Source organism: Monodelphis domestica, chromosome 7 (assembly GCF_027887165.1).
Source record: "Monodelphis domestica isolate mMonDom1 chromosome 7, mMonDom1.pri, whole genome shotgun sequence".
Classification (NCBI taxonomy): Eukaryota; Metazoa; Chordata; class Mammalia; order Didelphimorphia; family Didelphidae; genus Monodelphis; species Monodelphis domestica.
Window position 1 is genome coordinate 92,166,883 of NC_077233.1, and position 24,852 is coordinate 92,191,734.

Below are 24,852 nucleotides of genomic sequence, written 5' to 3' on the forward strand. Positions count from 1 at the left end.
ATGTAAGAGGATTATCCAACTGATCATAAAGAGATTATAGAGGACCCTTTGTTGGCACTGGATGAAGTTGACAAAGATTGGCAATTCTACTACCTGTATGCAGTTCTGGATCACAGTTCCAAGGAAAAGAGGAATGCTAATGCTTGCTGCTGCAGGAAACCAGGGACCCTTCCTGGGTAAAGATCAGAGTACAGACCAGGAAAGCAGTGATCAAACCTCTCCTCAAATCACACTACCTTGAAAACACCAAAAACTTGCAAATCCCTACAACTAGCTCTAAAAATAGCAGTACAAAAACTCCTGAAGAAGGGTAGAGCCCAAGATGGCTAAGTAAAGACAGGGACTCATCTGAGCTCTCCAAATTCCCCTCCAAACAACTTTAAATAACATTAACACCTCAAAAAAATTCTGGAGTAGCAGAACCAACAAAAGGATGGAGTGAAATAATTTTCCAGTCCAAGACAACTTAAAAGGTTGGCAGGAAAGATCTATCTCACTGGGGTGAAAGTGGAATGCAACCCAGTACAGGACATACTCCAAGCAAGCCAGCAGCAGGTCATTGGAACTACTGAACTGGCTGTGTCAACTTCCAGAGCTCTCAGCCCACAGAGAAGCAGTAAGAGGGTCAAACAACTGGTCAGAAGGAGATTAAAGGGGACCCTTTGCTACCACTATTACATTGCCTATATAGCTCTGGGTCACAGTCCTAGGGCAAGGAAGAACAGTGGCAGAAACAGGGCCCAAGACATTGTACTAGACTAGAAAACTATTCTCATGATCACTTACAGAGCAGAGCACAGAGCAGGAAAGCAATGACCCCACTTTTCCTTAAATTATATCACCTTAAAGGAACAAAAAACTTACAAATACCCAGAACTAATTCTGGAAATAGTAGCATGAAAAACCAGAATCATGGTACAATGCCCCCTTCATCCTGGAAGCAGAGCCCAACTTTAAATTAAAGTTAAAAGTCAAGAAATAGCCTGAAAACAAATGAACAAACAACAACAAAAAGAACCTGACCACAGAAGCATACTGTGGAGACAGGGAAAATTAAGAAACAAAATCAGAAGATGACAATAAAGTCAAAACAGCTTCATCCAAAGTCTCAAAGAAAAATGTGAATTGGTCTTAGGCTCAAAAAATAATAATAATTCAAAAGGGACTTCAAAAATTGAATAAAAGTGGTAGAGGAAAAATTGGAGAAAGAAATTAGAGTGATGCAAGAAAATCATGAAAAAAACTCAATAGCTTGGAAAAGGAATCACAAAAATTAAAAGACACTAATACCTCAAAAAACAGAATAGGTCCAATGATGAAAGAGGTACAAAAATCCACTGAAGAACGTAAAAAGTGCAATTAGCCAAAAGCTCATTGAAGAAAATAATGTCTTAAAAAGTAGAATTGGATAAATGGAGGCTAATAATGCCATGTGTAATGATGGGGAGTAGGGGAAAAAAAGATCCATTGGGAGAGCTTTACCTCTCCCCTGGCTATGAGAAAACTTTGTATTTCAGAAATTAGTTTTATTTAGAAAGAGATTTAGGGCAACCCAGAACCCCTGTAACCTTTACCCTTTGCCCCAATTAACAATTAAATCATATAAGCAGTAAGATAGCAAATTCAATCTCATTTATTTATATCTAGAGAGTAAACCCATTGGCAGACTCCATCTTGTTGCCAGTTTTCAAGAAGACACGAGGGGGAGGCTTGTGAGCACCCCAAACCAGCGCATATCTGGATTGAGGTCCCTCATACCTCTACTTGTAGAGAAGACTTCCCCATCACCCTTGAGGGCCAGCATGGCCACCAAGGGGTACGCCTTCACCAAGGGGAGATCTCCATTTTGTCTCCCTCAAGTAATTCAGGGACTCTGAGAGGGAGTAGTGAGGGAAGCCATTTTCATCAACCCTTTCCTCACTGCCCTTAACCCTCATTTCTCCATCTAAGGAGTGTGGGTCTACCCAAAATTACACATGAAAGATCAAAAAACAATGAAACAAAATCAAAAGAATGTATACAGAGATAGAGATGGAGTGAGTTGAATATACAATGATCTAGGACAATTCTGAGGGACCTATGAAAAGAATGTTATCCACATCTAGAGAAAGAACTGTTAGAATAGAAATGTAGAAGAAAACATGATTCATCACATGTTTATTTGGGAATATGATTTGGTGGTTTAGTTTTAAAAGATTATTACAAAAATGATCAATATGGAAATAGGTTTTGAGTGTTAATACATGTAAAACTCAGTAGAATTGCTAAGTAACTAGTAGTGTTTATTGCTGGGTCAAAGACATGTACATTTTCATAGTCCTTTAGGTATAGCTCTCCAGGTTGGTTGGACCATTTCACAACTTGACCAGTAATTTATTAGTGCACTTAGTTTCCCTTTTCCCCTCCAGTATTTGTCATTTCTGGTAGATGTGAAGAGGTATCTCAGTGATTTTTTTTTCAAACCCTTACTTAGAACAAACCCTGTCTTAGAATAAATACTAAGTACCAGTTCCCAGGCAGAAGAGTGATAAGGGCTAGGCAATTAGGATTAAGTGACTTTCCTAGAGTCACAGAGCTAGAAGTGTCTGAGGTCAGATTTAAACCCAGGACCTTCTGTCTCCAAGTCAATACAGCAATCCAAGACAATTCCAAAGTCTTCACGATGAAAAAATACTGTCTTCCTCCAGATGAGAAATGATAAAACTTTGAGTACAAATTGAAGTATAATTTTTTTTGTAATATGGTTTATGTAGAAATGTGTTTTGCATGATTTCATATGTATAATTGACATAATTCTATTTACTTTCTCAGTGGGTAGGAGAGGGGTAGGAGTGAGGGAGAGAATTTGGAACTTAAAAAGAAAAGAATGATTTAAATAAATAATAATTTTAAAGACATATTTTAAAATTTTCAGTGAAGAAATACTAAGAAATGGTCTTATGGTCAAAGCTCTGAGAGTAATGACCCTGAAGATCACCACAGAATGACTTCATTGAAATCTAAGAAAAGTCATCTTAATTTTATGCTACTTTATAGGCACCTACTGAGTGTATCTTATAATAGCACTACCCAGTGAATGCTGGGATCCTTGTGTTTTTGGCTCATTGCCACTACCCAGATAAGCAGACTGAGCCACCTCTCTTTATGAAGAATGACTCACAGAGAGCACCATCCTGTTGGGTCACATTGTTTAAAAGCACTTTTCAAAGAATGAATCAAACCCAAGTATTACCAGTGCAGAAAGCTGGCCTATTTTCTGATTCCCTCTCTTTATAAAAAGGCTAAATTAGCTTTAAGTCACAGATTAGCCATTTCTGTCTTCTCTTAAAACAAAACAAAACTGCATATTCTATTGCTGCTCATATTCCTTAATCCTGTCTGAGAAACAAGATAGCCATGATAAACTTATTGTCAGTGCTTTCTGTTACTAATCAAACCCAGGAAGGAGGCACTACTTACATGTCTTAGCAACTGCTTCCAATGAATCCAAAACAGTCTGATTTCTTGAACTAAGTTCTTCTTCCAACTTTTCCACAGATGTTTGCAACTAAGAAACCCAACAAAACCAAATTAGGTCACTTACCAAACATCACTCTCATTATATATGTTTTACTGTCTTGAACAAAAAAAGAGAAGCAAAAAAGAACAAAGACAAATACAATAAAATCAGAAAACTCAAAAACATTCAGAATATTTTCAACATTCTATTGCTTCTTTGAATATGAAGACACCTTACCTTGTGCATACTTTCTCTGACATAGGAAATAAAGCTGTTTAGAGCCTCACTAAAATAGATAGGAAAAAAATAAGTATATAAATACCTGTATGAGTTACTACAACAATCATAAATGGAAAGAAGTTGATGAGGCATGAAGTGGACAGTAGAATACCTCATATATCATCATAAAATCAATTACTTGCTCAGAGCTCTTCAAAAACATAGATGAGGAAGCATCAATGCCCAAACCAGAAGAAAAAGATCTGACAATTTGCACTTTCCTTGACTGCTTTCAAATCACATAATCATAGGCTTTAGAGCTAAATGAGGCCTTAAAGGTCATGTACTCGAAGATTCTCATCTTACAAGTGAGGAAACTGAGGTGCAGAGTGAGACTAGAACTTGTCCCCAAAGTGATATAGCTAGCAAGTGACAGTCTTACTCAACCATTTAGAAAAGGAAAATCACTTTTTTTCTTTATAAACATGCCAGTTTCCTATATCAAAAATAAAAGCAAGCTCACTTTCCAAAGAATCACAAAAGATTCCAAGTCATTCTTGAACTAAATTACTTTTTTTGAAAGAGAGTATGAAATTCTAATTTGTTCCTCTCATGGTCCACATTGGGTAAGGAGTTTTCTGTAAAGAGTCAAACACAAACATAGGTTTCTGACTTAGCATGATTTCTACTACAAGAAAAAGATACCAGTAACAACTTTGGAAAAAACATCTGATAAAAAATGGTGTATCATCATTATTCTCCAAAAAATTCTTTAAGATGGTCTCTTAAAGAAACAGCAACAACTAATTATTATTTCTGTTTTGTTTATGTTACAATGGTTTTATTTGTCTTTTAATTTTTTTAATTGGGAGGTAGGAGGAGGAGAAAAATGTTTTTTATCTAAAATGAAAGATTTTTTTTTAAAAGAAACAACATTGTACTTAACTTGTATACTTATACAGCATAGGTCTTAGTGCCAGAAAGGATCTTAGAAATCATCTAGTTGAACTTCTTCATTTTACAGATAGGAAAACTATTGCCAGTGGAGTTAAAGCCTCTCCATGGTTATGAAGGTAGCAGTAAAGAACTGGGAAATTGATTTGGAGTTGAAATATTGATCCTAATTGGGATGGTGTTGATGATGTTATTGAGATACTAAGGTTATTGAAGTCCTTAGTACCTCTCAGTGAAATTAACCTGTGAGCCTGTCTCACTGGGACTAGTGCTCAATTCAGTCTCTAAGACAAGGTGTTGAAAACCAGGTACAGGGATTTATTCTTGAGAAAACAAGGTATTATGAAGGGGGGATTAAGGAATAAGGGTTCCCTACCTCTAAAGGATTTCTCACTACCATCCCACCTTCTAAAACCTCCTCACAGAGGTGCCTTCTTTAACTTGATGTTCCCTAGGCCCTAACCTGTCTGTCTAGACCCAAATGGCTGACTAGCTAAACCTGACACTATTTAATCCTCCCAGATTGATTTGTAAGATGTAAAAGGTCTTCAGATATATCTAGAAATTAACTCAGGATAGTTGGATCCACCCTAGCTGGGCCAGGCCAGAGTTGGGCTCAGCCTCACCAACACTGTAGTTTTGCTCAATTTAGCTGGTCACAGATCTTCTTAGTAGACAAGAACACTACCAGCATATAGGAACAGTTTGATTTTGAAGCAAAGGAAGGGTTTCTTCAGTCAGGAACAACAGAGGTAAGCCTATTCAGCTCCATGGGACAGAAATTCAAAACCTCCTCAGCTCATGCCAGAGGAAGTCCAAGAGCTCCAAGTCAGCTCAAGAGACAGGAAGTCCAAGAGCCCTAAGTGACTGTTGGTATTTACTCTTTATACCTTCTCTGTATTCCAAAATCTTGCAAAAACCTCTCTCTTACTTCTTGTAACCCATTTCTCTCCATCCCATATTACAGAGTCTTCTGACTCCAAAGCCATTACTTTTTCCACTACCCCATATTTTAATTTGTTTTGTGTTTATTTGTATAAGTTGTTTTCCATACTAGATTATGAGGCAGAATTGTACCTTATTTAATCTGTATCTGTCTCCTAAGAACAAGTGTAAGCACTCTAAAATTTTTTATGTAAAAGTTTGTCTTTTTTCTTTAGATCATTGTATCAAGTTCTAAATTTGAATTATACTAAGACAGTTCTAGGTCTATTCTTCCTGTTTCACAGAGAAGAACTCAATGAAATATTTCAAGATCCTATAGCACTATAAAGGCTTGAGAGCAGAATAAGAATTTTAAATCTGAGAATGTTTTTATATGGAAGAAATAATAAAATTATGAAAAAGGCTAAAGAATGACTTTTGGAGAGTCCAACAATGCCACATGACTATAATTGGACCCTATTCCCACTCCTCCTTTGTGATCCAGTCCAATGGGCCTTTCCTTGCTCCTGATACATGACACATGTCCCCCCTTCCATCTCTGTGTCCTTGCTCTAATGTCCCACATGCTTGGAATGCTCTTCCTTCTTACCTCAACCTCACAGATCCCCTCTCTTATTTAAGATGCTACTCAAAAACTATTTTTTGTATGAAGTCTTTCCTGATCCCCTTGCTGTTAACTGCTATTTCCTCATTTCAAAATTAATTTATATTTAATTACTTTGTATATGTCTATATTCACTTTATGTATATTATATATATGCTTATGCATGTACTTGTCTCCCCTTCTACAAATGTAAGCTCCATGTGAGTAGATATTGTTTCATTCTCTGTACCGTATGTACAGAGCACAGGGCCTGGCCCATAAAAAAGTGCTTAACAAATTCTTATCAATAGACTGATTAGAAGTAAAAAATTAATCACATCACCAGACATGAACTGATTCTTTATTCTCAAAACATTATTCAAGGTATCTGAGCATTGTCTCTCAAAACACTATCTGATCTGGCCTCATACACACTTCCTAGCTATGTGACCCTGGAAATGGCTTAACCCCATTTGCCTAGTCCTTTTCCTTCTGTCTTAAGAGTTGTTATTAAGCCAGAAAAAATTTTTTTAACTACAACAACAAAAACTATCTCTGAATATTTAAAAATAACTCATAAAAAAGAATACCCAAATTCTTTCTACAATTGTTAAAAATTATTTTTGGATTCTTTATTTAACCTCTTAAAAATTCTCAAACCTACCTATTTGGAATTAGAAATGTTGAATTATTAGTCACAGCAGATAATTAATAAAAGCTCACATTTTTAATATGTGTGGATGTATGCATATATATTTTTTCATATACAGTCTCTCATATAATTCTCACAATAATCCTAAGACATAGATGCTGTTACTATCTTCATTTTATGGATAAGGAAACTAAGACTGAAAGATTAAATGTCTTGTCCAGAGTAAGGCAGTTAAGAAGTGTCTGCAATTGAATTGGCACATAGATTTCCCTCACTACAAGTCTAGTACTCTATCCACTATACCAGTGATGGTAAACCTTTTAGAGATGGATTGTCAGGCTCTGCCCCCCATCCCACACACCAGACCAAGTGCCATGCCTGTCCCTCACCCCCACCCCACACAGGGGAGAGAGAAAGTGCTCCCACTGGGCTGCTAGGTGGAGGGGTGGGTAATGTGAAAAAATGTTGTCAGGCTGTGGAGAGGGGGAAGGGAGTAGCTCCACCTGTCCCTCTGCCTTTCTAGTAACAAATTGGGGGGTGGGGGGGAGAGCCATGTGCCCACAGAGAGTGCTCTGCATACCATCTTTGGCACTCATTCCATAGGTTCACCATCACTGCACTGTACATGCTGCTGCTCAAAAGGCACTCACAAAACAGTAAAAATCTGATAATTGTTTCTAATGGAGGTTAATCAGGGAATTATTGATCATTCTGAGTCTCTCCCTCACTCTCAGTCATCTATCTACTTGATGAGAATATAAATCATTTACTTTAAGGTGTGATTACAGGTTGGAGAAGATACAGAGGAAGGTACAAGGCAAAGTAGATAGAATGCTAAACCTGGAGTCAGGAAGTTGTTATTCAGTTATTTTTCAGTTATATCCAACTCTTTGTGACTTTGTTTGGGGTTTTCTTGGCAAAGAGACTGGAGTGATTTGCCATTTCCTTCTCCAGCTTGTTTTATAGATGAGGAAACTGAGAAAAACAGAGTTAAGTGACGTATCTAGGGTCAAACAGCTAGTAAGTGTCTGAAGCCAGATTTGAACTCAGGAAGATATCTTCCTGTCTCTAGCCCCAGAGCTCTATCCACCTGGCTGCCCCAGGAACCAGGAAAACCTGAGTTCAAACAGATTTGAACTCAAATACTTACTAACAATATTAACCTGGGCAAGGAACTATCTTTCTTGAATTTATAAGAATGATCCCACCACTTAGACCTTTTTAATTTTTTTTCTTCCATTGGCTTTCTGTATTGGAGTGCAACAAAGGGAAGGAAGGAGAGGGGAGGGGATTTCTCTCTCTCATCTACAAACAGAAGCATCAATGACAATTTACAGCAGAAAGACATGGCATTGGAAGGCATATGCTTATACCCAGACTTCCCAATCCTAGATTCTCCTTTGCCTTTATTTTCCTTTTTGTTCACAAATTAGAGACTATGAGAATGAATGTTTCCAGTTCAAGAGTAATCCTAAGCACATGAAAAAGTGCTCTAAATCTCTAATAATCAGAGAAATGCAAATCAAAACAACTCTGAGGTATCACCTCACACCTAGCAGATTGGCTAACATGACAGCAAAGGAAAATAATGAATGCTGGAGGGGATGTGGCAAAGCAGGGACACTAATTCATTGCTGCTGGAGTTGTGAATTGATCCAACCATTCTGGAGGGCAATTTGGAACTATGCCCAAAGGGCACTAAAAGACTGTCTGCCCTTTGATCCAGCCATAGCACTGCTGGGTTTGTACTCCAAAGAGATAATAGGAGAAAGACTTGTACAAGAATATTCATAGCTGCACTCTTTGTGGTGGCAAAAAATTGGAAAATGAGGGGATGCCCTTCAATTGGGGAATGGCTGAACAAATTGTGGTATATGTTGGTGATGGAATACTATTGTGCTCAAAGGAATAATAAACTGGAGGAATTCCATGGGAACGGGAACAACCTCCAGGAATTGATGCAGAGTGAGAGGAGCAGAACCAGGAGAACATTGTACACAGAGACTGATACACTGTGGTACAATTGAATGTAATGAACTTCTCCATTCGTGGCAATGCAGTGATCCTGAACAACTTGGAGGAATCTATTAGAAAAACCACTATCCACATCCAGAGGAAAAACTGTGGGAGTAAAAACACTGAAGAAAAACAACTGCTTGAATTCATGGGTCGAAGGGATATGGTTGGGGATGTAGATTCTAAATCAGTGGTTCTCAACCTTTCTAATACCGTGACCCCACAATACAGTTCCTCATGTTGCAGTGACCCCAAACCAAAAAATTATTTTGATGGCTACTTCAAAACTGTAATTTTGCTACAGTTGTGATTTGGAATGTAAATACCTGATATGCATTATGTATTCTCATTGCTACAAATTGAGAGGTTGAGAACCACTGCTCTAAATGAACATCCTAGTGCAAACAACAACATGGAAATAGGTTCTGATCAAGGGCACAAGTAATACCCAATGAAATTAAGCATCTGCTGCGGGAAGGGTGGGTGGAGGGGAGGAAGGGAAATAAAGTGAGTATTGTAACCAAAAAAAAAATAATAATAATAATAAAAGAGTAATCCTGAGTTTGAGAATCAGGCACTAGCTTCACCAAGGAGAATTTTCTTACTATATGCTTTGAGAAAAAAGGAACTACTAAAAAGAGGACCCTATAGCTAAAGGAATAAAGCCAAGCCATGAGGTGCCAGGGATCTAGACTTTGCGAGCCTTCTATGATATCACTGTGAATAGCTTGCATGTTATAGATGCAAGGTAAACGGGGTGTATTTCTTCATTACAAAGTCTCATTTTCTTCTGGGAGATTATAATGAACTAATTAACTGCTTTATGTTTCCTAATTTCTTCATACATACTTATAAGTCTTATGCATCTTATGACATTTCTGTGGTGGAAGAAATAAAGACTGTCCCAGAACTTATTATATATATGCTATATACTCAATTCTTCATCTATCTTTGAGGTACTTAGTGACCACTATTTAAAGAAACCCAGACATAACTCATACTCCATTTTAGAGATTTCTGCATAGTTTTGTTTTGTTTTGTTTTGTTTTGTTTTGTTTTTGAATGGAGGAATGGTCAGAGAAAAATTGACTTCTCTAAGTTGATATGATCCCAGAGTCCTCGGAGGGCACTGAGCCAAGTCATGTTGGGGCTGGGGGGTGGGGAGGGATTAATTAGACTGATCAGAGGTTCCTTAATAAACTCTTATTACATGTCTGTTCAGAAGTCATTTCTATACCTCCATATTAAAGAATAAGTTGCTTATATTTATTTTTCATTACTTTTAGGAGATTCCTGTACAGGTATAGGTTAGCATAGGCCTTTCCAATTCTGAAATTCTATCTAGTGAAGAAAATATTTTTCTCTATTCAAGGAGAAAGAAGTATTATTTTGTCTAAAAATTCATAGCCTATCAGTATAATCTAAGCTTTTCTGTAAGAAAAGGTAAAAATTAGGAAATTCTGTTAATCTATGTAAAAACAAAGTCATATCTTCTAAATAAGAATAAGAACTATCCTATATCACTATTGTAGAGGGTTGATCAGAAAAGGCTTTTTAACTTGATAAGATTAAAGGAATAAGTTCACTGTTTGGGATGCTGTATGAAATAGTCTGAATTCTCAAGGAGTGGTTAAATTTCACATTATCCCCAAGAATCGGATGCATCCCCAAAGTGTTTGTAAAGACTGGTTGTATCTCCCTATGTAAGATATAAGCCTTATTCAGGTCCTAAGATAACTGATGATGCTGTGATGCTATCTGCAATAATAGAGGCCTAGGTATTTGTTGATCCATTCATATATTATTAAAGGTGGGTAATTAAGTCTAAGGAGATAATTTGATTGGTTCAAACTTGTGATTAGAATTCCTTTGTACTGCATATAAAAGGAAGCATTCAGACCTGCTAGAGGTCATACAGTCAGTAATCAAAGAACAGAGCATGATCAAATTTGAGAACTGAAAGTAGAACTAGGTCCCTGTGTGAAGGAACAAAAGCCTGTCCATCCCTATAACTTTCCAGAGAACATCTCCCCACTTCTTACCAGTACCAGAGATGGCAGCCATGGAGAGGCATTGTCTGAGGCATGTTACGGTTGCATATGCTCTTAATGTTGTGGCCTAATTGGTGGAAGAAGCCCAAGGTAGTGGTAAAAAAAAAAATCAGAGAATTTGGACCTTGTCTTCTGGATAAGTGCCAAGAATCCAGGGTTGGAGCCAAGATGTCAGAGTAACAAGAAGTACAATTTAGTTCTCCAATACAACTCTTCCACAAGGATCTAGAAAATGTACCAGATGGAATTCTAATCAGAACATCAAAGAAAAAAATCAAAGTGAGTCATATTTCCAGCTCAGGTCAACACAGAGAGATAAACAGAGAGGGCTGTGGACATTTGAGATGGAGCCTGTTTAGAGGCACACAGGCACAGAGGATTCTAGTGTGTAAGCACTGAAAGAAAAAAGAGGCTATGTACCAGAACACAGAAATCCTAGCCTCATACAAAGGGACCCTGACCTTGTGAAGGTTATGGGAACAGATAGATGCCAACTGGCAGTTCACTACTCAGTTCTAGGTCATAGATTTTGGGCTGACTGACAGGGCACCTGGGCCTAGGTGAGGAGTGTTCACCAAGATTGAATCTGGTCTTTGATTATTATTTTACTATGCAAATCATGACTTGTCATTGAATACAACCCCCAAACCCACTGCAGTTAATTCTACCACAATCCTAAAAAATCCCTCATAGATAGAAACTACCTTTCCAAGACCTAATCACTTGTTCTTACCTGCTTAATGAGGCTAATCTGTTTCTCACAAAAGAACACCAATAGCTTCACCATCACCATTAACGAAATGTCCAGGCTTCTTTAGAGAAGCTTTGACTTTCTATCCTCTTTCTGTGATTCTCCATAAGTACAAAATTGCAAACTTAAAAACCTCAGTGTGGTCAAAGAGACTATAAATGTTATTGTTTTTAAGCTAAACTAACATTTACTAGGCATGAACTGTGTTTGAAAACCTAAACTGGATACTATTCTCTAATGCCAAAGTTGCTATCTTTGTATTCCTTTCCCTTTAAATTTTTTATTTCTTTTCCACCACATTATGACTTGGTCTCATTGACATAAAACAAGAAACTAAAAGCAAGAGCTTACACTGAAATAGAATTTATCATAACTATACCTTCCCACTCTTCCATTATGGAATTTAGATTCTTATGCTTGAATGTTTCTAAATTAAGAGTCCTGGCTTTTTTCTTTACTTCTTTGAGACACTCCTAGAACAGAAAGCTCATAATTTGTTCTCTGTTTTCACTGAATGTTAAATGGCTCTGAAATTATATAAACTTGTATTGAACAGATGACAGAAAATGCTGAGAAAATTCAGAGAGTGAGTACCTGGAGAAAAGAAACCCATCAATCAGTAGCTTAAAATATGTATTAATCAACAGGCAATGGTCCTATAAATAGCTAGTTTGTTGCTTTATTTCTAAAGGAAAGATGGCTACAAAATAGAAGGAAAAGAAATCTTATATTTTGAGTCCCCTCAAAAATTCTGTTTGTTCTTTTGAAAATGAAATATATCTTGTAGCTGTTCAAAGTGAAATGAATGATTACTATTAACAGTCACAGTAGTAATTAAATCAAACAAGATCCTCTAACATGGTTCCTTTGATAAGGAGGTGCTATTGTTTTAAAAAATAGTAATAAAGAACATTGTATATTTTCAATCTTTTCTCAATTGGAGGGGTATACAAAGAAAAACAGTGGCCATGGTGTTTTCAGCTTGTAGCTGAGAGGTTTCAGGAAGAAGCTAATGCTTTTTTCTGATGACTTATTTGGCCTGGAGGGAAGGGTAAGAAAAGATAATGCCATGAAACAGATAAGCACAACACCAAGTAGGCAGGAAAGGAGATGAAGGATCAGTATGGAGCTGCAGCCACCAAAAAGAGATGAACTAGCCATCAGCCTCAATCTATAAGAAGACAGCTTGTTTATAGTACTTTCTATGAGAATGAGCTCTACCAAATTCCACCTGAAAGGTAGTCAGTAGTCCTGGGGAAAATGCTAGTCTCAAATCTCAGAGGACTCAGCCTGACTCAACTCATGCACCAATGCCCTTCTGAAGGTCATGACTGTACAATAACCCTGGGGAAAGGCAGACATCCAAATACAATGCTTTATAAGGTTGATATTTCAGAGGAAGAAAGCACTAGGCATGAGACAGCTATAATGAAGCACTATTCATGAGTGAAGAGAGATAGTGTGGTTTAATGAAAATAAATCAATCAGCATTCATTATGAGTTTACCCTGTATAAAGCATTATTTTAAGAAATGGAGAAACAGGTAAAAGCAACAGGGCTCCCATCAAAGAGCTTCCTTCTAGTGGAGGAAACAGCATGTATAGACATACAATAAATAATAAAAATAGCTAACATTTATAGCACTTACTATGTGCCAAGCACTATGCTAGGTACTTTGCAATTATAATCTTTTTTTTTACTTTCACTTTCTGTCTTAGAATCAATATTGTGTATTGATTGGTTCCAACCTAGAAGAGTGTTAAGTAAGGGTGAGGAAATTGGGATTAAGTGAATTCCCCAGAGTCACAAAGCTAGGAAGTTTCTGAGGTCACATTTGAACCCAGTACCTCCTACTCTAGGCCTGGCTCTCCATCCACTGAGTTACCCAGCTGCCCCCAGAATCTCTTCATTCCTAAGGAACATGGGACATTAGGACTTTGTCAAGTTTCTAGCAGATAGGGAAACTAGGAAATGTCTAAAGAGTGTGTTATTTAAGATGACAAGCCTGGGATTCTATGAAGTAGAAGTCAGGAAAGATAACATGCCAGACCTGGACAACCAGTGCAAAGACAGAGGTCAGGAACTGAATGTTATGTGTGAAGAACAGCAACCAGGCTGGTGTGGCAAGATTGTCAAATAAGTAAAGAAGGGTAATGTGAGGGGGTAGCCCAGTGGATTGAGAGTCAGGCCTAGAGATGGGAGGTTCTAGGTTCCAATCTGGCCTCAGACACTTTCCAGCTGTGTGACCCTGGGCAAGTCACTTGACCCCCATTGCCTAGCCCTTACCACTTTTCTGCCTTGGAATAGAGGGAAGGTAAAAGTTTTTTTTTTTTAAAGGGTAATGTGAGAAGAAACTGGCACAATAGTGAAGAGTACCAGCAGAGTATGAAGTATTTTAAATAACAAAACAAAGGATTTTAAGCTCCATCTTGGGTGGAGGTAATAGGGAAGTAATTTAAGTTTTCTGAGTGGAGGAGAGTATATATGTAACATAGTCCAACCTGTGCTTTAGAAGATATATGAAGGACAGATTGGAAGAAGGAAAGACTTGGGACAAAAAGATCAATGAGGAGGCTACTGTAATAGTCCAGGTTATAAGCGATTAGGACCTAGGTGGTAGCCATGTGAATGGAGAGAGATGATGTATCTAAGAGACACTGTGGAGAAAGATTTTGGCAACTGATTATTTAAACACACACATACACAAACATATATATATATATATATATATCTTATATATCTAATATAGAGGTACATATACATATATCTATATCTATAGACAGATCAAGAGTATGAGTGAGACTGAGATGTTAAGGATGACTTTGAGGTTATAGACCTGGACAACCAGAAGGATGACAGTTAATAGTAATTCAGTTCATTCGGAGCCAGAAAAACTGGGTTCATTTCTGGCTCCACTACTTGCCTATGTGTCTTTGGACAAGTCTCTTTTCTTCTCTTGGCCTTATTTTACTTCTATGTAAACTCAATGTGGCCAGGCTTAATTCCAGTAATTTAAACATTCTTGCCCTTTTCCCTCATCAATATGAAGAAAACAAACAACCATGTAATTACTACTAACATCCATAAGCAATGATCACTAACACAATATAGACTACATTATATAAGCTCATTTTCACAGTATCAATAATGGCTGAAGAAAAGTGGAAAAGAATATATGTCACTATTTCTTCACAAGTGGGAGAATGTCTGCTATGTCAAATGGATCAGCATCTTAAGTAACTTAGTAGAAAGAACACTAATAGGGAGAAGACTTGGATTCAAATCCCAGTTTTGCTGCTTATATTTTATGTGACTGGGGCAATTTATCTTAGGTAGGCTTCAGTTTCCTATCTGTAAAACAAGGTTAAATTAGATAATTTCAAAGGTCCCTATCAAACTCTAGCAATTATGATTGCAATGAGATTAAAACTACATCTAAGAGGCAAAAGACTGAAAATCATGACTGTTAGGAACTAGCTTCCAAATACTAGACAAATTAATTTTTCTGCTCTAGGTCTTGAGCTTCAATACCTGTAAAATGAGCTTAGGGGTTCCAATTTACCTTCTAAATATAATCAAGATGAAATAACAAGATACAATATCAACCCCTTCACAAATGAATATGTCAATAGACCCTCAGACCCTTCTCACAAAATCCACAATTTTTCATTGGGAATATCAGCAATAACCATATTCTTTTGCTTTATTGAGCTGCTTCTGGAAATATAGCTCCAAACTCTAAATTTTGCATTTTCCCCTAAAATAGGAAGCCAACTGAATGCCATTTCTAATTGGAAAGAAAGTGACTATCTTTCAAAATATATACATACATAGTTTTATACAAAATATATACAATATATCTTTCAAAAATATATACAAGCCTTAGCTTTCATCTACTATTCTATTTGCAGGAGGTCCACTAGTTTTCTTTCTTCCAGAATGAGCAAAAATCCTCATAAACCTGAAGCTTTAAAGCACAGAAGTATATTTTACTAAACTAAATATGTAATCAACAGCAGTCATGGAATAGGAAGACATATTCCTTTGCTCATGTATGGCACACACTTGAACTTAAAAACTTTGATATCAGTCCATTTTCCACTTCCATCCAAGGAAATGAATTTTCTTTCACTTACCTGTCTTTGAGTATGTTTTCATACCTGTCCTGTTTATCTTGTGCTCTCTTCTTATTCTCCTCAAATTGCTCCAAGATACTTTTTGATTTTCCCATAGGCAAATGAGGAAGAAGTAACTTTTCATCCTTTGTATCTCCCCCAAATAGCTGCGGTTTTGCCTGATACTTTGTGAAAACACTGGGTTCACTCTGGTGGAAATAAAAAAGAAGTCATTAAAGCATCTCAGAAACAAAAGTGCTTATAATCCCCTCAATTTTCAGCAAAGTAGGTCCATTTCCACATATGTGACATGATTCTAAACATATTACTCTGTAGCTTTGAATCATTCACTTTAGTCTTAACATAACAGATTCTCTAGAACAATAAAATTTACATTGACAAAATAAAGCTCTTGGAGACCAAGAAAGACAGTGGAGCAGAAGGATTCAGTACAACCCAGCTCTTTACAGTACCTAATCCTAATTCACAAAGAACATGGAATACCAGAGTAAGAAGTAATCAAGAATCAAAACAGATACCATAGTGAATAATTTTTTCAGCTCAGGAGAGGACAGGGAGTCAGTGAGAGGCCTGTGGGTACTGAGAAGCGTGTCCAACTTGTAAAACCCTCACAGAGCTGGATCTATACTGGGGCTAAGGGCCTATGTCCCAACAGAAGAATTAGGGGTCAAGGATCCAACAAAAACAAAGTTAAATAGAGAAAATAATACTAGAAGAATAAATAAACAACAAAAGATGCCCATGATAATGATTTATTGTGGAGCCAGGAATATGCAAGACACAAACTCAGAAGAAGAGAGTAACTAACTCTACAACTATGAGCAAAGTCTTAAAGTAAAATACATGTTGGCCAAAAGGATAATAATTTAAAAATCATATTGTGAGTGGGATGAGATCTCTTTAGGAAAGAATTGAAAAAAGAACTGATAATAGTAAAGATTTTAAAGGAGAATTAACAAAGGTCAAAAAAGACCAAAAAATATAAGCTTACAACCAAAAAATAACTTAGCTAACAAAACTGAGTATGATACTATGGGGTGGGGTGGAGGGAGAGATGGATCTTTAATGAAATAGAAGATTTCCAACCATCCCTGATGAAAAGATTAAAATTAGGTAGAAATTGTAAAATGCAAACACAGGAATCAAGAGCATGTAAAAAAGGTAAATACGTTTGAGCAATTGGGAGGGCCTATAAATGGATGAAGTATTTATATTCTAATAGGGTAAAATACACAAGTTCTCATTAGAACTCTGTCATCTAGGATCAATGATGGAGTTAGATGAAACAAAAGGCTTGGGAATTTTTTTTTTTATGATCTTATAAAAAGAAAAAGAAATTAAGAAAAAAGAGGGAAAAGAAAACACTAGAGAAGAAAAATTTACTAGTCTCTTCGAGGTCAGAGAGTAAAAATGGCTGCATTCTCTGCCTCAGGTAACCAATATGATTGCTTCTTCAAGGTAATGAGTTTTGTTTTTTTTTTAAAACCCTTACCTTCCGTCTTGGAGTCAATACTGTGTATTGGCTCCAAGGCAGAAGAGTGGTAAGGGCTAGGCAATGGGGGTTAAGTGACTTGCCCAGGGTCACACAGCTGGGAAGTGTCTGAGGCCAGATTTGAACCTAGGACCTCCCGTCTCTAGGGCTAGCTCTCAATCCACTGAGCTACCCAGCTGCCCCCAAGGTAATGAGTTTTAATAAAGTTTGTAACTGGATATGGGGATAAGGAACGTGGATGTGGATTATTCCCTAACTCTAATAACACTAACTTATTACCCTCCAAGCTGACTTTGCTTTAAAGTCTCTTCTGTCCTCAGCCAAGCCAGAGCTTCTCTGATTCCACTCTCTGCCTGAGAGTTTCCCCTCTATTCTAACTAAATCTAGGCTAAATCCACGTATGAACAAGTCTAGAATATAGATTGAAATAAAGGTGAAGTCAGGAGTGATCCGTCTATCCCAGTGAGGCTGAGCCTCCCACAGAATAGTTCAATCAGCAGCTCCCTTACAGATTTGACCTTCTCAGAGTAAGAGGAGAGTTATAAACTTCAGTGATCTACAGGCTCTAGTTAAATTCTCTTACAGGAACAATTTGAACTTTCCAAGGATCAGGCCTGGGGTTTGGAGCTGGCTGTGCCTCCAGAGTCAGGAACCAACAACCTCTGGCTGGCTGTTGGAATCCCCTATTCCCCTCTCCTCGAGATTCTAAGGTCTGTCTTGTTTCGCAGCATTCCATGTCACTCTACTTGTAATCATGTTGCCTTTCTCAAAATCTCTTCTCACATTTGAATTCCACTTTCATTGGAATAAATCAAAGGAAGATAAAAATAAAACAAAGATTTTGGTATAAAAAATACATTCATTTCAACATTCAAAAAACAAAAGGGGAACAGGAAAAGAGAAGAGAGGGGAATAAAAGGGAGGGATAAGTCAAACAAATTTCAGCTTTGTATATTTGATTGTAAAGGGCTTTAAAAGGCAAGAAAGAAAAATAAGAATCTGTGATTCGTGTCTGGGCTAAGGGAAAAAAATAGGCATAGAAAACAGATTACATCAAATATAGATTCCTAGTACTTTTCATATGCCTTATTTGCCACCCTCTTCTTTATAAAGAAAAAAATGGAGGGGGTGGCAGAAAAAAAGAAAAAGTATAAAAGAGTAGGATGGAGTGGCATTATTCAATTAACACTGTAAAAGATAGTTTAATTAAAAGCAACTTCAGTTTATATTCATTGTTTTATGCCTCTATATAACTGTATATTCTCTGCCTACAAACCTATTAAATAATCAGTATTTTAATGATAAATTATAATCATAATAGCTTTAATAATAAAGAATAATTCTACTTATTTCTTAAGTATATATAAGAATCAGTAATCAATAATTGTAATATACTTAAAATTAATAATAGAATCTCCCAAAGCTATTTTTGCCAAAGGAAGTTTGTACATGTCTTCAGTGTCTTGGAATATATCCAGGAATTTCTCAGGCTGTTTCATTTGGTTCTGAAGCCACAGAATAACCTTGGCTATCCTCATTATTACTTTATATGGAAGAGAGGTATTAGACATGACAAGACCTAATCATTTTGCCAAGAAAAACATCAAACTTTCTTGTCAAGAAGCATCCAGCCTTCAAAGGAAGCCCTAACCTTCATAAGAAAAACCCTACCTAGCAGACCTTCTAGCCAAGAGGGTACCATGTCTTCAAAGGGAAAAAAACAACCTTTTTGCCAAGAAAGACTCCACTCACAGATCTCTTCTAAGTTGAATTTGTAATCTAGCTCAGATATATACATAGTCTCAGTTCAAAGCTCAGGGTCTCAGTCAATGCTGGGCTTGCACACCATGAATTTATATGAAATGCACACTTACAAATGAATAATTTTGATTACATTAAATTAAAAAGGTTTTGTACAAACAAAACAAATGCAACCAAAATTAGAAGGGAAGCAACAAATTGGGAAAAAATCTTTATAACAAAAACCTCTGACAAAGGGCTAATTTCTCAAATTTATAAGGAACTAAATCAATTGTATGAAAGATCAAGCCATTCCCCAGTTGATATATGGGCAAGGGACATGAATAGGCAGTTTTCAGATAAAAAAATCAAAACTATCAATAAGCACATGAAAAAGTATTCTAAATCTCTTATAATTAAAGAAATGCACATCAAAACAACTCTGAGGTACCACTTTACATCTAGCAGATTGGCTAATATGACAGCAAAGGAAAAATAATAAATGTTGGAGAGGATGTGGCAAAATTGGGTCACTAATGCATTGCTGGTGGAGTTGCGAATTGATCTAACCATTCTGGAAGGCAATCTGGAATTATGCCCAAAGAGCTTTAAATGACTTCCTGTCCTTTGATCCAGCTGTATCATTGCTGGGTTTGTACTCCAAAGAGATAATAAGGAAAAATACATGTACAAAAATATTTATAGCCACACTCTTTGTGGTAGCAAAAAATTGGAAAATTGGGGGGGGGGGGCTGTCCATCAATTGGGGAATGGCTGAACAAATTGTGGCATCTGTTGGTGATTGAATATTATTTGTGCTAAAAGAAATAATGAACTGGAGGAATTCCATGTAAACTGGAATGACCTCCAGGAATTGATGCAGAGTGAAACAAGAAGAACCAGAAGAACATTGTACATAGAGGATGATACACTGTGGTATAATCGAATGTAATGGACTTCTCCACTAGCAGCAATGCAATGATCCAGGACAATTTTGAGGGACTTATGACAAAGAACACTATCCACATCAAGAACTGTAGGAGTAGAAACACAGAAGAAAAACATTTGCTTGATCACTTAGTTCGATGGGGATATGATTGGGGATGTAGACTCTAAATGATCACTCTATTACAAATATTAACAATATAGAAATAGGTTTTGATCAATGATACATGTAAAATCCAGTGGAATTGACTTTTGGCTATGGGGGGAGGGAGGAGAAGGGAAGGAGGGAAAGAACTTGAATCATGTAACCATGGAAAAACATTCTAAAGCAATCAAATAAATAAATAAATTTTTAAAAAAAGAAATGCACATTTACAATAAATTCTCTTTTCCTTAGAAATTTGTTCTCAGTATTTGTTCTTTTATAGCATTCAAAACTGTGAAGCAATGAAGTTAAATTAGAAGAGGAACATTTAGTCTTTGTAGCAAGTATCTCTGATTAAAGTCTCGTTTCTAAGATATTTAAGAAATTAGTTCAAATTTCTAAAAATAAGAATCATTCCAGAATTGGAAGGAGATAAGTGAACAGTATTCAAAGGAAGAAATATAAGCCTTTGATAAACAAATGAAAAAATGCTCCTAACACAAATAATTACATAAATAAAAACTGAAGTAACTCTGAGGTTCTACCTCATTCACATTAAACTAACAAAGATGACTAAAAAGGAAAATGAAAAATGTTAGAGGGGGCTATAGGAAAACAGGAAAAATAATATATTTTCAATGGAGCTGTGAATCCAGTCATATTGGAAAGTCATTTGAAACTTTGAAACTGAAATAAAAAGGCGCTAATTTGTACATACCCTTTGACCCAAAGAAACTATTATGTCTATGCCCTAAAGAATTTAAAAAGGAAAAGGACCCTTATCTACAAAAATATTTATAGTAGCTAGCTCTGTTATAGTGGCAAAGAAATGGAAACTAAGGCAGTGCTCATCAACTAGGAAATGACTGAACAAACTATGATATATAAATGTCATAGATTATTATAGGGCAAACAATTTTGAAGAATCTTAATAAGAACTTTAATCAACATAGTAACCAACAATAATTTCAGAGAACCTATGATGAAACAATTCTGTCCAACTCCTTACAGAGTGATGATAAATTCAAGACCCAGAATAAGACATATATTTTGGATGTGATCAATGTAATGCTTGACTGTGCATATTTGTTGCGGGGGAAGGGTAATCTTTTTCTTCAAATGGTGGTGAAGGTGGGGAAAGGAGACTATAGCAACAGAGGTAGAAGAAATAAAAAAATTCTTAACTAAAAAATTTTTCAAAAAATGAAATAAAGCTCTTTCTACCTAGTGAAGTTTCTACTATAGTGCAAAGGGATATAAAAAATCTTTCAGATGAAATAGTTTAATGCCAACTGTATACATTTCAAGGAAACAAGAGTGAATTCTTAGTGGTAGTATATGGGAAGGTGGAAAGTTATATTTCATATGTTAATACACTTTTAATTGCTACTTATCAGCTGCAACTCAGTAACTACGCTAACAGGTCTCTGTCAAATATATCTCAAAGACATACACAGTTAGCAAGTTTCTTTCCTGCCCTCATAACTCAAACTTAAAGATTAAATGCATTGTGAAAATCATTAATTCTTTTAGATCAATAGGTACCAATTTTAGCACTGATATCCTTCTGGAGGGTTTAAATTACCCCAGAAACCAGTTTATGACCTAGGCCCAATGGCCACTAGAACACCAGCAAGTATAAAGGTGAACCTGCAAAATATAATAAGTGGCAACTCATATTTCTAGGAGGCTTTAAAAATGTACAAAAATGACCAAATAAAATAATGTCTAAAAGGAAAAAAAAAGCAAAAATGAAGCCTTCCCTACCCATAAGGAGATTATATTCTCTCAGGGTGGTAATATGTTCATAAATAAGTAAAGCCCTCAGGAAGAGGCATGGACTCCACTCTTGCTCTCTTAGTTAGCTCATCCATCTTTATTTGACCTTATACAGGTCTAGAGTTCCCAGAGAGAGACTATCACTATACATTTAAAACTCAAACTTTTTTTCTTTTTATAAAGAGCTAAATCAATTGTACAAAAAATCAAGCCATTCTCCAATTGATAAATGGGCAAGGGACATGGATAGGCAGTTTTCAGATAAAGAAATCGAAACTATTAATAAGCACATGAAGAAGTGTTCTACATCTCTTATAATCAGAGGGATGCAAATCAAAACAACTCTGAGGTATCACCTCACACCTAGCAGATTGGCTAACATGACAGCAAAGGAAAGTAATGAATGCTGGAGGGGATGTGGCAAAGTAGGGACATTAATTCATTGCTGGTGGAGTTGTGAACTGATCCAACCATTCTGGAGGGCAATTTGGAACTATGCCCAAAGGGCGACAAAAGAAAATCTACCCTTTGATCCAGCCATAGCACTGCTGGGTCTGTACGCCAAAGAGATAATGGACAAAAAGACTTGTACAAAAATATTCATAGCAGCACTCTTTGTGGTGGCCAAAAATTGGAAAATGAGGGGATGTCCTTCAATTGGAGAATGGCTGAACAAATTGTGGTATATGTTGGTGATGGAATATTATTGTGCTAAAAGGAATAATAAAGTGGAGGAATTCCATGGAGACTGGAACGACCTCCAGGAAGTGATGCAGAGTGAGAGGAGCAGAACCAGGAGAACATTGTACACAGAGACTAATACACTGTGGTATAATCGAACGTAATGGACTTCTCCATTAGTGGCGGTGTAATGTCCCTGAACAATCTGCAGGGATCTAGGAGAAAAAACACTATTCATAAGCAGAGGATAAACTGTGGGAGTAGAAACACCGAGGAAAAGCAACTGCCTGACTACAGCGGTTGAGGGGACATGACAGAGGAGAGACTCTAAACGAACACTCTAATGCAAATACTAACAACATGGCAATGGGTTGGAATCAAGAACACATGTGATACCCAGTGGAATCACGCGTCGGCTATGGGGAGTAGGGGGGGAGGAAAAGAAAATGATCTTTGTCTTTAATGAATAATGCTTGGAAATGATCAAATAAAATATTATTTTAAAAAAAAGAAATAAAAAAACAAACTTTTTCAGGTTTCTAGGAGCAACCTTTGTGTGGGGAAAAGGGACAGATAGGGGAAAATATACTTCTACAATTAATCACTCTAGCTTCTGAGCCCCAACCAGTGTGTTTTCCATTAACACAAAATCAGTCCCTGTAACACCATTAATTTTTTTTCTGAAAAAATTATGTTTTAAACATTCATTTTAAAAACAATTTTGAGATCCAAATTCTATCCCTCTCTCAAGCATTTCACTTACCCATTAAAAGGCAAGGAATATAACAATTATACATGTGAAACAATGTGAAATGTGTTTCCATATTTGCCATGTTGCAGAAAATAAAGCAAGAAAAATAAAGTGAAAAATTTGTACCTCAAAAAAAAATTTACAAAGTACTTTCCTCAGTTCTAGGAAACAGTATCTAGGTTTCCTGAATCCAAATCCAATGCTCTTTCCATTTCACCATGTGCTCACTCCCTCTCTCTCTCTCTCTTTCTCTCTCTCTCTCTCTCTCTCTCTCTCTCAATTTAATCAGAGCAACAGTGAACACTAGGGGAGCAGGAATACAGACTAATTAACAATGATTAAAGATTTAAAAGATTTAGAATCTATTCCTGGGATAAGTACTAAGTCATAGAATATAATAGGCAAATCTCTGTATGATGTCTCATTTGTCTCTTCTGAATATTGACTTTCTTTAAGTTCATCTTCTAGAAGAAGGTATTAACTAGTAGCTACAAATCATCTGAAGCTTCTTGGAAAAGTTTGCCATCAAAACAAAGAAAAGTAGATTCCTATATTACAAAACACCTTATAACAACATGTTTACCCCCTGCAAAATCTAATGAATAAAATTGCCTTACTGGTATCAGAAAAAGTGATAAAATATTTGACTCTCCCCAAGAAAGGTTGAAGCTCAGGGACACAGCACAATTTCATATTAAATAATGAAAGAAACTACTCCAAAAAATGATCTTCCCATTACATTTAACTAAGCAAGTCATTCATTTAGTATAACCTCTTTTCAAATATTATCCTTTGAGATTTATATTTATTAAGACATATTTAAAGTTTCTTTTTTTTATAAAATATCCTATTTTCCTTAAGAATGGTAAAATGATTGTAGATCACACTCACATCCTCGGATTGCGAAGTTTTGGCATGTCTCAAATGAGTACTGAAGTCCAAAGATGCTGAAAGTGATTGTGAATTCTCCGGACAGAATTGGGATCCAAAGAGGAACTGGGAATCAGTGAGGCTGGAGTAATCATTAAGATTATTATTCCAACTAGATGACTTATTAGTCCTGAAATAATATTTAAAAAAAAGAGTAATGGGCTTCAAGTTAAGAGATCATTATGAGTCAATTAAAATTTGGAATCAGGATTTAGAGATCATTAAGTTCAACCCCTTATTTTATGGACAAGAAAGATGATTTATAAAGGAAAGTGATTCATCAAATGTTACAGAATAAATGAAAAAGCACTTATGCACTATGCTATACACTATGCACTATGCATAAAAAGCACTATGCTGAATGCTATGAGTACAAATAGAGAAAGAAAAAAAAGCATGGTAATCTCTGTTCTCAAGAAGTTATACATATATAAATAAATAAACAAGTAAATAAAGCAATAAAGTCTACAGCTGAACCTGTAACCTGTTTTTAGGCTTCAAATTCCATATACTTTCCACTCTCATATCACCTTTTAAATTCAGACAACCATTTCAGTCCCTTATTGTCATATGGCCTGCCATT

The 24,852-nt window shown here is 36.3% G+C and overlaps 1 protein-coding gene across 2 annotated transcripts in view; it reads right to left on the bottom strand.

Moving 5' to 3' along the window:
• The window catches only part of IHO1 (interactor of HORMAD1 1), a 68,911-nt gene that overhangs the window by 34,409 nt on the left and 9,650 nt on the right, over nucleotides 1–24,852 (bottom strand). The window contains exons 4-7 of one of the 2 annotated variants that reach the window (XM_056805070.1): nucleotides 24,231–24,399; nucleotides 15,831–15,994; nucleotides 3,737–3,785; nucleotides 3,460–3,547 (exon numbers count right to left, since the gene is read on the bottom strand). In XM_056805070.1, the coding sequence (XP_056661048.1) occupies nucleotides 3,460–3,547; nucleotides 3,737–3,785; nucleotides 15,831–15,994; nucleotides 24,231–24,399 (470 nt within the window). Of the gene's footprint in view, nucleotides 1–3,459; nucleotides 3,548–3,736; nucleotides 3,786–15,830; nucleotides 15,995–24,230; nucleotides 24,400–24,852 lie in introns of those variants that run through there. The other variant, XM_056805071.1, reaches the window with a different exon arrangement.